The 14,595-nt window shown below is 35.2% G+C and overlaps 3 protein-coding genes across 4 annotated transcripts; 2 read left to right on the top strand and 1 right to left on the bottom strand.

Annotated features, from left to right (window-relative positions):
• Positions 1-1,034: 1,034 nt before the first annotated feature.
• Dbo (Kelch-like protein diablo) lies at positions 1,035-5,229 on the top strand. 2 transcript variants are annotated; one of them, XM_076909929.1, is made up of 7 exons: positions 1,035-1,183; positions 1,265-1,399; positions 2,360-2,733; positions 2,805-3,120; positions 3,229-3,926; positions 4,107-4,449; positions 4,540-5,229. In XM_076909929.1, exons 3-7 carry the CDS (start codon positions 2,420-2,422, stop codon positions 4,729-4,731), a joined length of 1,863 nt encoding a protein of 620 aa, XP_076766044.1. In that variant the 5' UTR covers positions 1,035-1,183; positions 1,265-1,399; positions 2,360-2,419; the 3' UTR covers positions 4,732-5,229. The 2 variants fall into 2 exon arrangements, with proteins under 2 accessions (XP_076766044.1, XP_076766045.1); XM_076909930.1 differs by lacking the exon at positions 1,265-1,399.
• A 2,999-nt stretch (positions 5,230-8,228) lies between these two features.
• Ndc1 (Nuclear division cycle 1) lies at positions 8,229-10,348 on the top strand. The gene has a single exon (XM_076910231.1). The coding sequence runs from the start codon at positions 8,495-8,497 to the stop codon at positions 10,223-10,225; it is 1,731 nt and encodes a 576-aa protein (XP_076766346.1). The 5' UTR covers positions 8,229-8,494; the 3' UTR covers positions 10,226-10,348.
• A 400-nt stretch (positions 10,349-10,748) lies between these two features.
• Positions 10,749-13,899, bottom strand: LOC143432960 (WD repeat-containing protein 36). Its single transcript, XM_076909968.1, has 3 exons — positions 12,254-13,899; positions 11,823-12,100; positions 10,749-11,638 (listed from the first exon to the last, which is right to left on the bottom strand). Exons 1-3 carry the CDS (start codon positions 13,785-13,787, stop codon positions 10,784-10,786), a joined length of 2,667 nt encoding a protein of 888 aa, XP_076766083.1. The 5' UTR covers positions 13,788-13,899; the 3' UTR covers positions 10,749-10,783.
• Positions 13,900-14,595: the final 696 nt, after the last annotated feature.

The raw sequence follows: 14,595 nt of genomic DNA on the forward strand, positions 1-14,595 counted from the left end.
ATGAGTAAGATAAATTATATCTCCCGCTTTAGGGGTAAGAGAAAGAAAGATATATAAGAAGGCTATAGGAAAAAGTGAGACAGATGATGGTGACTCTACTCTAGAACCTCTCGCGCCATCTCTGTGATAAGTGCTCAAACTGGTCGCACATAATTATCGACAGCGAAGTAAACTACTCAAGAACTACTAGCGCCATCTCTTGGAGAAGCACTGAACTTAATCGGGCATTAGTTTAAATACTTTCATCACAGATGGCGCTAATAGTACTTTAGAAGTTCACTTCGTTGTCGATAATTGTGTCCGATCAGTTTGAGCACTTTTCGCAGAGATAGCGCCAGAGATTCTAGAGTAGGGTCAGCATCATCTATTTCACTCTCTCTTATGGAATCTTTTTCTTTCTTACCTCTAAAGCGGTAGATATAATTTATCTTGCTCTTTCTATTAAATGAAAATTAAGGAATTTCTTTACTTAATCAGTAGTTGTCTAAAATACTGTAATTAAGATGAGAGAGAGAGAGCAGCAAATAGAAGAAAGAAGAAGCAGAAATGAAGTCAGGAAGGCAATAGTTGTGTAATACACACAGGGTGATTTACTACTCGCGTGAGAAATTTTTACAGCTAATACTACAATGAAAACTACATCAAAGACTGCACTCCTCACCCCTCTGCCATTTTTACAAATTGGACCTATAAGTCTATGTGAACTTTTTTGCTGCTTTTGAGGTGTAGCATCAACTGTAAAAATTTCTCACATGAGTAGTATATTATAATATATATAATATATTTTAATGTATTTACTTGTACGGAGCATTCTAACAGGTTTTAATGACTGTATCCTACAAAGTGATTGTGCACAATTCGAACTATGTCGGTAATATTGCGAGTGAAAGTATTTCCGATAGAACGAGAACTTTGCACGTGCCCCAAGACTGTACTCGCCATCTCTGGCTGGAAAGGGAAAACGTGGATAAAGATAATGGGATTCTGACCATTTAAAGAACATAGTACCTCCATCTATTAGGCGTGAACGGAAAGCAAAAGGTAGATTGACACAATTGGCACAACGCGAGCATAACCCTGGGATTCGGTTTGGAAACGAACGAATCAGTATTTAGTGCATTGTGTGTCATAAGCGGAGATATCAAAATGAAAATACCCTCGTGATATCTTCAGTGGAAAGCTGGTAAATTGCACTTTTAACGTGGCTCCGTTCCTCCCGAGTGTGCGACAGTATTCAGCGCCTAACATAATGCTATTTTAACAGTATCGTGAAAAAACGAAGCTGCGACAGTGATCAGATTTTTGTTTATCGTTCATTAGCTGGGGAACTACCCAAACTGTACAAAAATCCGAACGAATTTCACAGTCATACGTCAGAAACCCTCATACCCACCATACAGTGAGTGTCACGGCCGTTTGTACTATCACTTTCTCACGCCTATAAGTTATCGAATTCCTTAAAAACACTTTTACATGGAGCCATCATTAAGATACACACACACGCGAAGCGAGAACGTTAACCAGAATTTCTTTTATTCATCAGCATGGAAAAATATGCACATACCTATACTATACTCTTGTTACTTTGTCAGTTTTCGTTTTTTAATATTAACTTTAACGCCGATTTTGTAATGGCAGCATTATAATGTTCTAACCCGAGAGGAAAAATTGTAGTTTTATGTTATCTGTTTGCATTTGTACTTTATATAGATAGCATCCGAATAATTTTTAAGCTTGATACTTGGTCTGCACCGATGCTTTGGTGATATCTTTAAGATGCATCAAACATCATGTTCTATAGTAAATTCCTTACTTATATGTATTGTTAACACATACACACACATACACATATACACACATAATTTATGTGTAAACTGAATGTACAAATACTAATGAATTACAATGAAGTGATTACAGCTCCACTGACAGAAAACTTTTCTCACCTTTGTTATTTTTTTCTTTATTCACATACATTCTTTGGTTTTCTCACATCTCATCATTGTAAAGCAGGAAATTACTTTTAACGTTGCTCTGGTCAAAAGATAGAAATTGGAAACCCATTTTAGTGGCTTTTACAGTTTTAGCGTTAAATAAGTCAAACCTGTATACTAAATACATAAATAGTTCAGAATGTTGTAACTATCTTTTTGTATATTTTACTTTATAATAAAGTTCATTGCACATTGCGAAAACATACCCACAGCAACACACTTAAAAGTATAATTACCTTATAAATACCTCTCTAATAGAAGAACACAATCTTCATCACACAGTAGCTTCTAAGAATTAGATAAGTTCGATTAAAAACATTTACTCATATATTGTTGGTGTATAGAAAAAGAAAATTGTCTGATTGTAGGAATCTGCAAAGATCAGAAGGCCTGGTGCAGGCACGTTCGAGAGCCGAGGTGGTTAGTGAATGGTGTTGCAGATAGACTCGGTGTGGGGTTGGGCGTCACCCCCGCTGCGCCTCCAGCTAGGGGGGTCTAGGGGCGCCTCGGGGAGAGCGGCCGCGGGCGCCCCATCCTCACAGAGGATGGGTGAAATGGTCGTGGAACGCGCACCTTCACCAGCCTGCCTCAGCCACACTTCGGAAAAACATCCTCGAGCTACGCTTACAGAACTCAATGTTCTTCGCCGTCATCGAGAACTGTGCGATGTCGTTCTCAATGTCGGCTCTAGAAAAATATTTGCGCATCGCGTTATCCTGTCGGCGTGCAGCCCGTACTTCAGGTAAGGTGGTGCAGTTACAGCTGAGCGTTGGATAAGTTAGCTGATCCTAATATGTATGCTGATTTACGCAGAGCAATGTTTACTGGGGAGCTGGCGGAATCTCGACAAACTGAAGTGACGATCCGTGACATAGACGAAATGGCAATGGAATTATTGATAGACTTTTGTTACACTTCTCACATCATTGTCGAGGAAGCGAACGTTCAAACTCTCCTTCCAGCAGCGTGCCTTCTCCAGCTAGCAGAGATTCAAGATATATGTTGCGAGTTTCTGAAGCGCCAACTAGACCCCTCGAATTGTCTAGGTATACGAGCGTTTGCGGATACTCATTCTTGTCGTGAACTTTTACGTATCGCGGACAAGTTCACGCAGCACAACTTTCAAGAAGTATGTATATTTCCTCTACATTTCTCCAAGCCTTGGAAAAATATTCGCGTAATCATTGGATTTTCATTACCGATAGTATTACCTGTTAATTGTATCGTTTCAAACTAGGTAATGGAAAGCGAGGAATTTCTTTTATTACCTGTTAGCCAATTAGTAGACATTATTTCCTCGGACGAGTTAAATGTTCGTACAGAGGAGCAGGTGTTTAGCGCGGTTATGAATTGGGTCAAGTACAATGTCACAGAGAGAAGGCAACATTTGGCGCAAGTTCTTCAGCATGTACGACTACCCCTCCTTAGTCCGAAATTTTTAGTCGGGACCGTTGGGTCCGACCTTTTAGTTCGATCCGACGACGCGTGCAGGGACCTAGTGGACGAAGCGAAGAATTACTTGTTGCTTCCGCAAGAACGGCCGTTAATGCAAGGACCTAGAACACGACCTAGAAAACCAACTAGACGCGGCGAAGTTCTATTCGCCGTTGGTGGATGGTGCTCCGGTGATGCGATCGCCAGCGTAGAAAGATTCGATCCGAACACTGCAGATTGGAAGATGGTCGCACCGATGAGTAAACGAAGATGTGGTGTCGGAGTAGCCGTACTGAACGATTTGCTATACGCGGTAGGCGGTCACGACGGACAAAGCTACTTAAATAGTATCGAACGATACGACCCACAGACAAATCAGTGGTCTTGTGACGTTGCACCTACTACATCGTGTAGGACTAGCGTAGGTGTCGCGGTACTTGATGGTTTTCTTTACGCGGTAGGTGGCCAGGATGGTGTCCAATGTTTAAATCACGTCGAAAGGTAAATCATTCCATTATATACACTCTACATATAATTACATAATTTATCTTACTCGAGTTTTATCTCATTATTGTGAGAAGATATTTGATAAGTTGAAAAAAATAGTATTATATAAATAATGTGGATTTATCATCATACATATTGCACAGAAAACAGATACCAAGTGTTTATTTTGTATAGATACGATCCTAAAGAAAATAAATGGTCTAAAGTATCACCAATGACCACTAGAAGACTTGGTGTAGCTGTTGCTGTATTGGGCGGTTATTTGTACGCCATCGGCGGGTCTGATGGACAGTCGCCTTTAAACACAGTAGAAAGATACGATCCAAGGCAAAATAAATGGTCTCAAGTATCGCCTATGTCTACGAGACGTAAGCATCTAGGCTGTGCGGTATTTAATAATTTAATTTATGCTGTTGGAGGACGAGACGATTGCATGGAACTTTCGAGCGCAGAACGTTATAATCCCCACACTAATTCTTGGAGTCCAATAGTTGCTATGACGTCGAGAAGAAGCGGAGTAAGTTTAAAGAAGCGCAGTAATTATCAATGATCACTTTTAAACTGGATTGCATTAATAAAAACATTCGTTCGCTTGGCACATTTCCAGGTGGGTTTAGCAGTAGTGAATGGTTTATTATACGCAGTGGGTGGATTTGATGGAACTGCCTATTTAAAAACAATCGAAGTATACGATTCGGAACAAAATCAATGGAAATTGTGTGGTTGTATGAATTACAGAAGACTCGGTGGAGGTGTGGGTGTAATGCGGGCTCCACAAACCGAAAACTACATTTGGTAGCTCAGGCCCCCCTCTTCAGTCCAAATGACTGAAACTCCTTTAACTCCTCTTACACCGATAACTCCTGTTACACCCGTAACTCCTCCCGCTCCTCTATCGGTTCCTGTTGTTATAACTAATACTAGAAAACGCTACCGCCGATCGATGAGCATTATATAAGTAACATACCGTTTTACAAGACTTTGCCTTTCTCAATATCAAATAATTTTTCTCATAAAATACTCTACGTTCGTTCATAATAGACTTGTTTAGATAATCGTTCATTTGGAATCTCAATCACTTTTATTTAGATATGTGACAATTATTTTATATTATCTATGGATATATATTAAATATACTTCCCCGTTTACGAGGAGCATTTATTCTTTGTAAATGCTTTTAAAATGCCGTAATTTTATCATTCAACAATTATTCATTTTTTTATGTAAGGCTGTAAGATATTCTTTTTATGCTATTTATACATTTTATTATACATTAAAAGATTCCAGTCGTTTTAGACTTAAGCATTATATTCTTATAATTCCTTTGTTTAATAACGTAACTCTATGTATAATGTGAAAATCTAGGACGTTCAAAGCAACAGAAAGGCAAAATCTCTTTAAACACAATATTCACTTCAGTAGAAAGCTTGCAGCTTCCATATTTTCAGTGATTTCAGAGAACAAAATTTTTAAATCCATATTGACATCAGAACTTCGTTATGGAGGGGCTGCTTCTGCACCCACTAAAAAAAAAAGGAAGCAAAAATAAAGATTTAAGTAAACAAATTGTTTCTGTCTCGATAGTATACTTTCTATATGTATCGTACTTTTATCAGTAAGACTGAACTGAAACCAAACGTTTATGTAAAACTAATAAATGAAACAAATGTTTTGAAATGAAACAAAGGCTCTAAGCACATTTTTGTTTTAAGACAATATATGAAATGTATGTGAGTTGATTTCATCGTGTACTGAACATCAAAATTATTAAAATTACATTTCTCAGTACTTTTATATTTTTACAAAAGACAAAGCTTGATAAATTTACGTTGCGTTTGAAGCGATAAAGGAGTAGTCTTATTGTACAAAATGGTAATAGGGATCATTATCCAACAATTTCATAATGTAACGTTTGTGATAATAATATAATAAGAGCCAGTAAATTTTACTGATTGTGAGCAATATTTTACTAATATATATCAAAATATTGTTTTGTAATTAGTTAAATAGAAAGCTGTAAGGAAGGTATGTGAATTTGTGTCGATTAATTACAGAATTGAAAGTTTACGAATTACTAGTTGTGTTACATGTATGAGATTGTTGAAGAAAATAAAACATATGTATAGTATAAGGATATACTGACGATACAATGTAACTGTTTCTACACAACTGGTTACGAAACATCACTATTAGAAATTGTACAAGTTCTCGACAAACGTACGATTTTCTCTAATGGAATAACCGATTTCATTTAAACGAGGATCGCGAAAATGTTTCTATTTCTTTATAAACATAATACATTTATAAAGTCCGTGTAGCATAAATGAAATAATTAAGTTGAGTTCGATCAAAGATCATTCACACCAAGCAGATCAGTTTTGTACTTGATATCTGGAACTTTGTTAGGATTAAAATATATCGTGGGTTACGTGAAAATAGGGAGGGGTGTTTAAGTCAGAATATTCCTGGTTTCAAAATTATTCTTTCTAAAATTACAAAAGTATTTTTACCTTTTGATTTGCAATATTCCTGCGGTACTTACATTTATATCAATTTTGATGAATTGTGACCTTCATGAACCTCCCAAAACTGTCAACTTTGGGGATCTGTATTTTTAAAGAATTTCGAAACAATTCTATTTTCACATGGACTACAATATATTTCAATTTCAATAAAATCCTAAATATCGGATTTAAAAGTAATCCGCTTGGCATAGAATGACCAACAATTCACTTACAGATTTAAAATGGTACAAATTATTGCAATCACAATGCAAAGTTCAAATATATAAGTGTTCAATATTGCATTTAATTTACAAGTAGTTAAAACTGTAGTTTCAGAACAAAAAAATATTACTAATACCAGAGTATCTAAATTACAAATCTAATTTGGTTTAAAATTATACACGAAACATTTTTAGAAAATGATATTTACATTCCCTTCTATATTAATGAGGTTTATTATAACTTTAATTTTATAATCAACAGATATCCAATAGAAAATTAGTGGAATCTTAACTGTGTTGAAGTAAAATTACTTTATATTATTAAAATGTTTTGAATATAATGAAATAATTTTATTACATACGTGTACATGTATTATTTATTTGTCTATAAAAACTAGTGGAATTATTTAGATAGAACTATTCAATAAGTAACTAACATTCTAAAGTTGCAATTAATCAGTAAAATACTTAACGAACCTTATTCATTTTTGCACATTGAATTCACCTATTAAATTGTGCTCACGTATTTTCTATATTATATACAGTACTTTATAAAACGTTAAATATCACATTTCTATTTTAGACATTTTTGTACTATACTTTAAAGAATAATCAAATCATATGAGAACCAGCAGTTTCTAAATCTTTAGTCTTTTATCACTTAAAAAATTCATTATAATATCACTGTGTTTTTCAACTACAATTATTGTGCTAAATGTTTCAAAAGAATATCAGTATTTTTTATTCAGCTACTGCTAAAATCTAATCCCTTTTAGAAATATCTTATCGTTTGCTTATACTAATGTATCCGACAACCAAACATGCTCATAGTGTACATTTGAAAATGTGCATCTCGTATAACAGCAGTACAATGATAACGCATTGGCTAAAGTTTTTTGGGTAAGGCTATTTTTTGCCTTTTCCCTTTTCTTTTTCAAGGTATCTCATTTTTATATCCTCCTATTATACAATCTCGCAGAAGGAGACTACCGCCTCTCAGGACCTCTCACTTGGCACCGATTACTTAACAACTGGCAGTAAGAAGTCCTGATCCATTCCAGTCATCAAGACACAACACAGCTTTCCATACTAAAATATATCCATCCTCCTCTATCATCTCCTTACAGATTCTCCTCAGACACTTACCCAAGTATTTATTCCCGGTAAATATTAATTCAGAATATCTTTTGGTCATTTCTTTTCGTCCAATCTGGTGCTTTGCTACATGATGAACTTAAATGTATCGCCAATAATGTTGCCATCATCAATGATGTACCAGTCTGGATTACAAAGGGGATTCCCCTTAGGCGCGTATCCAACGTTATCGCTGGTGGGTCGACGTTTTTATACATTTTTCTTTCCTCTCTCATACTTTTCTCATTGCATATTGTATTATTCTTTTTTTTAGCTAAACTTTGTTACTCCTTTTCTACATTTCAACCCTTTTTTCCTCCTTTTAGTCGTCTGCTCTTACGATAAGCAGAGATTAATATGACTGTATTCTGATGCTTACTGCACAGGGATATTAACGAATACATTTAGTAGTAAGTAGCGAGTATCCTTAATGTTCGTTCCATGAGAATAACCATAATGGCGCGCTTAATAAATTCAACGGAAAATTTACAATTACCGGCTTTTCGAAAAGACGACATCGTATCGTTTTCATTTGATAATGAAATTGCACATTTGAAACGTTAACGTTGAATGAGAAGTTTGTGTAAATGTTACATCGTTAGAACGATGAGAATCTAAGAGTTACGTTCAGCTTATCGGGAACGAGTCCAGTAAAAACCTTTTGCAAGAAAGTAAGGGTTAACCAGCGCAAGTAAACAAAACGATGCAGACGAATAAAAAAGGTTGCAAAGAATTACTGATGTGGCGGATGTTTCTTGCTGTGATCTCCAGTATAGCCGTACAATTTCTTCTTGTCACCTGTTTACTATTAATTACAAATTTGGGTACGGATTACACGTCATGGATTCAAAATACATGGAACACGATAACCTCCCTCCGTATGTGGAGTTACTTCTGCGTCCTCGCCACCGTCACGTTCTTCCAGGGAGTTATTTGTAGCAAAAGCTACTCGAATACTCCGACCTATATGAAGAGTAGATTTAAGAAGTTTTGCGGGATATTCACGTCTCAGAATGTCTTGATGGGCACACTGCATGTAATTATCGGAGGCCTCCTAGTTTGGTTGCATTTGTCGGTGAAAGGAGGAAGATATGGATTTTTAACAACAGACTGCAGCATAATTTACGGATCTTGTTTAATAGAGGAGCATTACTTTTTATTCTTAAGTGGATTTTGGTGCGGATTATATTTCTTCTTGAAGACTGGCATCTTTCACATGAAATATTTGAAATTCCCTGTAATATTTTCATCGAAGCTGTCTCGATTTAAGGCAGGAATATGTACCTTGCTTCCATCGTTAATGGCTGAGTGCATATGGCCATCAATGTACTATTTAATTGCTTATTATTTTGTGGGTTCTTATTGTCGCTCTACAATATTATTACTAGCATCCGCACAATTAGAAAATAAGCCGTTGGACAGCGTTTACAGATTGCTCAATTTGTCACTGATCTTCCAATTGTGGTTGTATCATTTGGTATTTATATTGACAATTAACAGTATACATTTACTGTTCGAGTTACACTTGACAGAGTGGGTTCCTTTGGAATTCAAACAAACCCGTGTATTTAACAGCGATGAATCTGGAGTAACATTATCAGACGCACTATCCATGGATAAAGTGCCGATAATGCAACATCTGGGTTATTTGGACCTAGTTACGATAGCACAGAAAGACAAAGGAAGAAGAAGCATATTATTTACAATCAGTCAGCCCGGTGGTCATCCTTATAATTGGAACTGTGTCATAGAAAATTGTATTAATCACATAAAAAAATTTTCCGATGATCTTAGCGCAGCGTGCCTTAAAACTCAAGAGCCAACATGTTCGACTACTCAGAGTTCAACAACCGTGCCGAATTTCAGTGAATTTCACAAAGAATACATATATCGAATGCGCAATTTAATACCAGAAAAAGTGCCCGTACCTACCGAGCAAAGCGACATGAAAAAAGACGTCGACAGTGAAATGTTCATTCAGAAATTCATGAAAACTAAATGGAACAATTTTCTCGTGTATTTATATTCTAAACCACTGATCTTTTATATTTTCGGCGAAATAGAAGGTAGTAAAGTGTGTCACATCTTGTTTAATGCACAGACAATAATTTGGGCTGTAGATGCAATTTCGTCTTTGGCTGTATTATCGTTGAACGAAGATTCTTACGGAATCGCGCAAAAAGATCTACCGCTTATAATCAATACTTTACTTGCATTGAAACAAGCTCTTGATAAGCTGCAAAAATCAAATATTATGATAAAGAAACAAGACGGAGATGATAGATTTATTAAACAAATATTTCATTCTTTGCGTGCGGCAACAAAACGAAGTATTTACAGAATAGTTACGAGTTTCGAGACGTATATCGGTGATTTGGCATTGGAAACAGCAACAGTGGAACAGCTACATAGCTTCGTTGCATATAGAGAATAATAATTTTTATAGTTTCATAACAAGTCCCAATGTACATACTGCCATATTTATAAATATTTTACCTACTCTGTGAGATACTTTTTTTAGTATCAAAAGATATTGCAAAGATTTTAAGGTCATTTCTGTAATTGTTATATGCAAACGATACTGGTCTTTAACAGTCTTTTTTACTGAAATTTATGGTTAAGTGTAATCTACAGAAAGAAACTAGTTATATATTCCAAATTCTAAATGTGATGATACCTATAATTAAATTTATAACATGTTGCAATAAATTGATTATTTTTGAAGTAATTATATTTTTTCTTAATCACTCATCTGCTACAATGATATAATTCTAAATTTTTCATTTTTAGGATATGAATGTAGAAAGAATGATTCATGTATATTTTATACAAACTTGTTTTCCGAAAGTCCATGATTTTTGAGTTATATCATTGTTGCAAGAAATAGAAAATATGTATTTTAAAAAAGTCCTACATAATATACACGCGCGCATTGAAAAGCGTATATGAAAAATATATAAAAAATAATAACTAACTTTTATTACAATATATGTTACATTTTTTTCAAAGCTTGTACAACACTAAGATTATAAAATAACTTATCTCTCAACAAAAACCAAGCTTTCGATTGTATTTCTTGTAATGTCTTTAAATAATTTGTTAACGATTCCGTTTCTACTATTGCCGTTCCATGACATTTTAAAAATACGGCTAAATAAGCTTGTGCCAATTCGAAATCAGTTTTCTTTTCCATCATGTAGTGTATCATTTTCATAAATTTAAGCAACAAAGTGTCCGATGTTCTTTGGTCCGCTGTAAGTGACTGAATCTCAAAATCGATAGAACTCGGACTCATACATTTTAACTTTTCAATAATCTCTTTGAATTCATCATTCTGCACAGATAATAATGATTTGCTAAACAGAGTGAGATTCTGGAACTCGGGGTGCGTGATCAGCTTTTTGCTCGACTCTGTGCTTTGAACATCCGAGAAATCGAATTTCAATTCTAACGACGGAATTGTCGGCAAGAAAAATGGTGCATTTTCAGGAGCTTTCGGTGGTTCTTTTGGTTTGTTTCGTTTTCTTACAATATCTATGTTTAACAGATTTTGCCACCTCGAGTGAGCTAATCCAGACATCGTAATAAGATCGTCATGTAGTTGCTCTGGAGAAATGTAATGCGGTTCTGGTTCAATGAGTTCGTCATCTCTAGAGTCATTAGCTTCTATTATTGCACCAGGAAGGCCAATCATTGGGATCGGATCGTCTTTGTTTATTGCTTTTAGAGAAACATGAGAGTAAAGTGTGCGATTTGACCATAGATATATCCCTAAGTTACACACGTGTGCCGTGACAAGGAATTCTCCAGTCGGAGAGAAATGCAAAGACGTACACGCTTCTGGAACCTAAAATATTGTTACATTCGACTATCTAATATTTGTTGAACAATAATATTTCAAAATTATAATAGGATATATATTTAGGATGAAATTGAATCGATTTTTCTTTCGTTTTTCGCTAATGTCAAGACTTTAGAATAGCAATGAAGTATCGTTATTTCTATATTTATATAAAATTTGATAAAAATACCTGAAAGATATCCACTAAATTTGAAGAGGGTATATCCCATGTACGAATTGTACAATCCATAGATGCAGTTACTAGCCACCTAGAATCAGGACTGAAGCATGCATCTGTTAGTTGTGCTTCGTGTCCCTCAAAGTGTCGAACGATTTTTCTAGTATCAAAATCTATTAATATAATAGTAAAATCTTCCAATGCTACAGCTACAAGGGAACTTTCAGTCTGATATCTCAACCATTCAATTGGCTCATCCAGTATCATCTTTGCCACTGGCTCTGTTTCTCCTTGAAATTGTAATATACAATTATTGTATTTATGTATCATAAAATGTCTCATGATGTCAAGCCAAGTAATTCAAGTATTTAAATTGTATGATAGCAAACAATATATATATATATATTGTATACGCAAGTATATAATATATAATATATTTTTACCTTTCCTTGGTTTAAAAGTCCAAAATTTGATAATTGCATCTCTTCCAGCAGTAATTAAAGTTTGATTTAAAATATCTACCATTAGACCTTTTACAGGACCTTGATGAGCTCCTTTATCAGTACCATAACTAGCTCTGTGAATCCCTGATTGTATATTAAATTTTTCTACATGACCTGTGTTATATCCAATAACAACAAAATTTCCACATTTCGATAAACATACGCTAGTTGCTGTAACGTTAGGATTGTGCTTAAATTTTTCTGGCTTTAACTTGTGCTCTCCCATTTTCGCCTTGTCAAAAGACCATGTAGTAACTGTAGCCAAACCGGAATGTACAGCAACAATATTGTCCCATTCTTTCTCTCTTGTTGTTTCCGCCGCGATTTCAGTAATTGGTGGCATCAATAATGGATCTACAGCGGCTCTTCCCCTTTTCTTAGCAGCTTTTCTGTTGAATGATGCTCTTCCCAAACTTCTGTTGAATATTTCGGTAACTGTAGAGAATATCCTTAACGATGAATCACTTCCAGCTGTTAATATGTTGATACCCTCGTTTCCATAAAAACGAACAAGAGTAGGAGGTTCCGAGTGAGCCTCTCTGATCCTCAAAAGTCTGCCAGCCCCATCGGCCAAGTCAAATATCCATAATTTTAACGAATTGTCAGGAGAAGACGATACTAGTAATGGTTCGTTAGGTAAATATTTTAAACCAGTCACAGCTCCGAAATGGGCTTGAAGAAGTTGACTTTCTACTTTTCGCTGTTCCAAGTTCCAGAATACAATGTGACCGGACATACTTCCTGTAGCCATAATCGGATATTCATCTGTTCTGAAGCTAATCGATATTACGCTACCCCAGTCTTGTACCAATTCGAAAAGAGTTTCGTCAAACTTCAAATTATGTAATATAATTCGTCCATCGCTTAGACCTATAGCTACAACATCTATCGCAGGCGCTTGCTCGAGCGCAGTTATTGGCGCATTCCAACCATTAAACGTATGAATCATTTTCAGAACATTCAAATTCCACAGTTGCAATTGACCCTGTTCGCTTCCAAATAATACTTTGTTTATGTAAGTATTGGGGTGAATCAACGTGGTTATTTTAAACAGCTTATTGTTAAAATTGAGCTCCGTTATTAACTCCTGCGACTTGATATCCCACATTTTGACATTGCTGTTTTCATCAACGGATATCAAGTATATACCGAAAGGTAACAGAGTGTGTACCGTGTACTCGTGACCTTTGTAAGTCATCTTTAACTCTGTTCCTCTTCGCCAAGCATATATCTCGTTTCCACATGCTGTGTAAATGTGATAAGTGTCACCAGCGAGAGCTGTGATGTCGCCTGGATGCGTTCCTGACACGGTAAGAAGGGTGAAATGCGAACAGCCGTACGTGTGAAACGCATTACCCACGCATGTTACTATAAGATTTTCCTTCCGCCTTTGAATATATCTTGTTACTAGCGGAATATGATTGCTGACATAACCTAGTGCACGATTCTTTAAAAATATCTTACTGTGAACCATTGCTTCAATATTAATTCTATATCAAATACAATGTTTACATTTAAAAGTTAGGTTAGAATACACAATCATGCTTTCTATTAAGTGATCACGAATGCGGCCATATTGGAAGGCATGAACTACGTCATTTACTGAGGGTGTAGTCGGGTAACTTTTACGGTTTGAAAGAAAAATGCTTATAAAAAATATAATTTATAGTAGATACTGCCGTGTTTGTATTGAATTTAATTAATATTTAATTAATATAAAAATTGAATTAGGTGTTGAATAGACTTAGAAGAAACCTGTTACGATAGATTTGGTATAGAGCGTCATCTTGAGAAGAGATTCGTTAATTTATGGAACTTCAAGTCTTATTGTGACCTCTAGAATATTGAACGGAGAGTTCAGGAACTATTTTCAATTCAAATATCGAATAAATTTTTTCTCTCAGTAGGTACGAAGGAATTCTTCTTTGTCATTTATCTCTCTGCATTAATGATAGTTAAATAAAAAATTGAAATAATACAGCTTTATATTTATTTAAGACAATCATCGGTACAGAACAGTTTCGTCCCAGTTATTACCAATATAATTGTCTTTTGGTCAAACAACATTAGTATTTTAATATCTTTATTACAATAGCGATCCAACAATTGTTTAAAAAATTATTCTGTATCATTATATTCTTTAAGTACATTAGGTTTATAGAATCACGGCGAATATCTGTGTAAAGACTAATCTACTAAATGAAATATCAATTTTGTACATAGATAGGGGATGGATTGGAGAAAGCATTATTTTAATGCTAATTGTAAGTGACTTTTTTTTC

Source organism: Xylocopa sonorina, chromosome 2 (assembly GCF_050948175.1).
Source record: "Xylocopa sonorina isolate GNS202 chromosome 2, iyXylSono1_principal, whole genome shotgun sequence".
Lineage (NCBI taxonomy): Eukaryota > Metazoa > Arthropoda > Insecta > Hymenoptera > Apidae > Xylocopa > Xylocopa sonorina.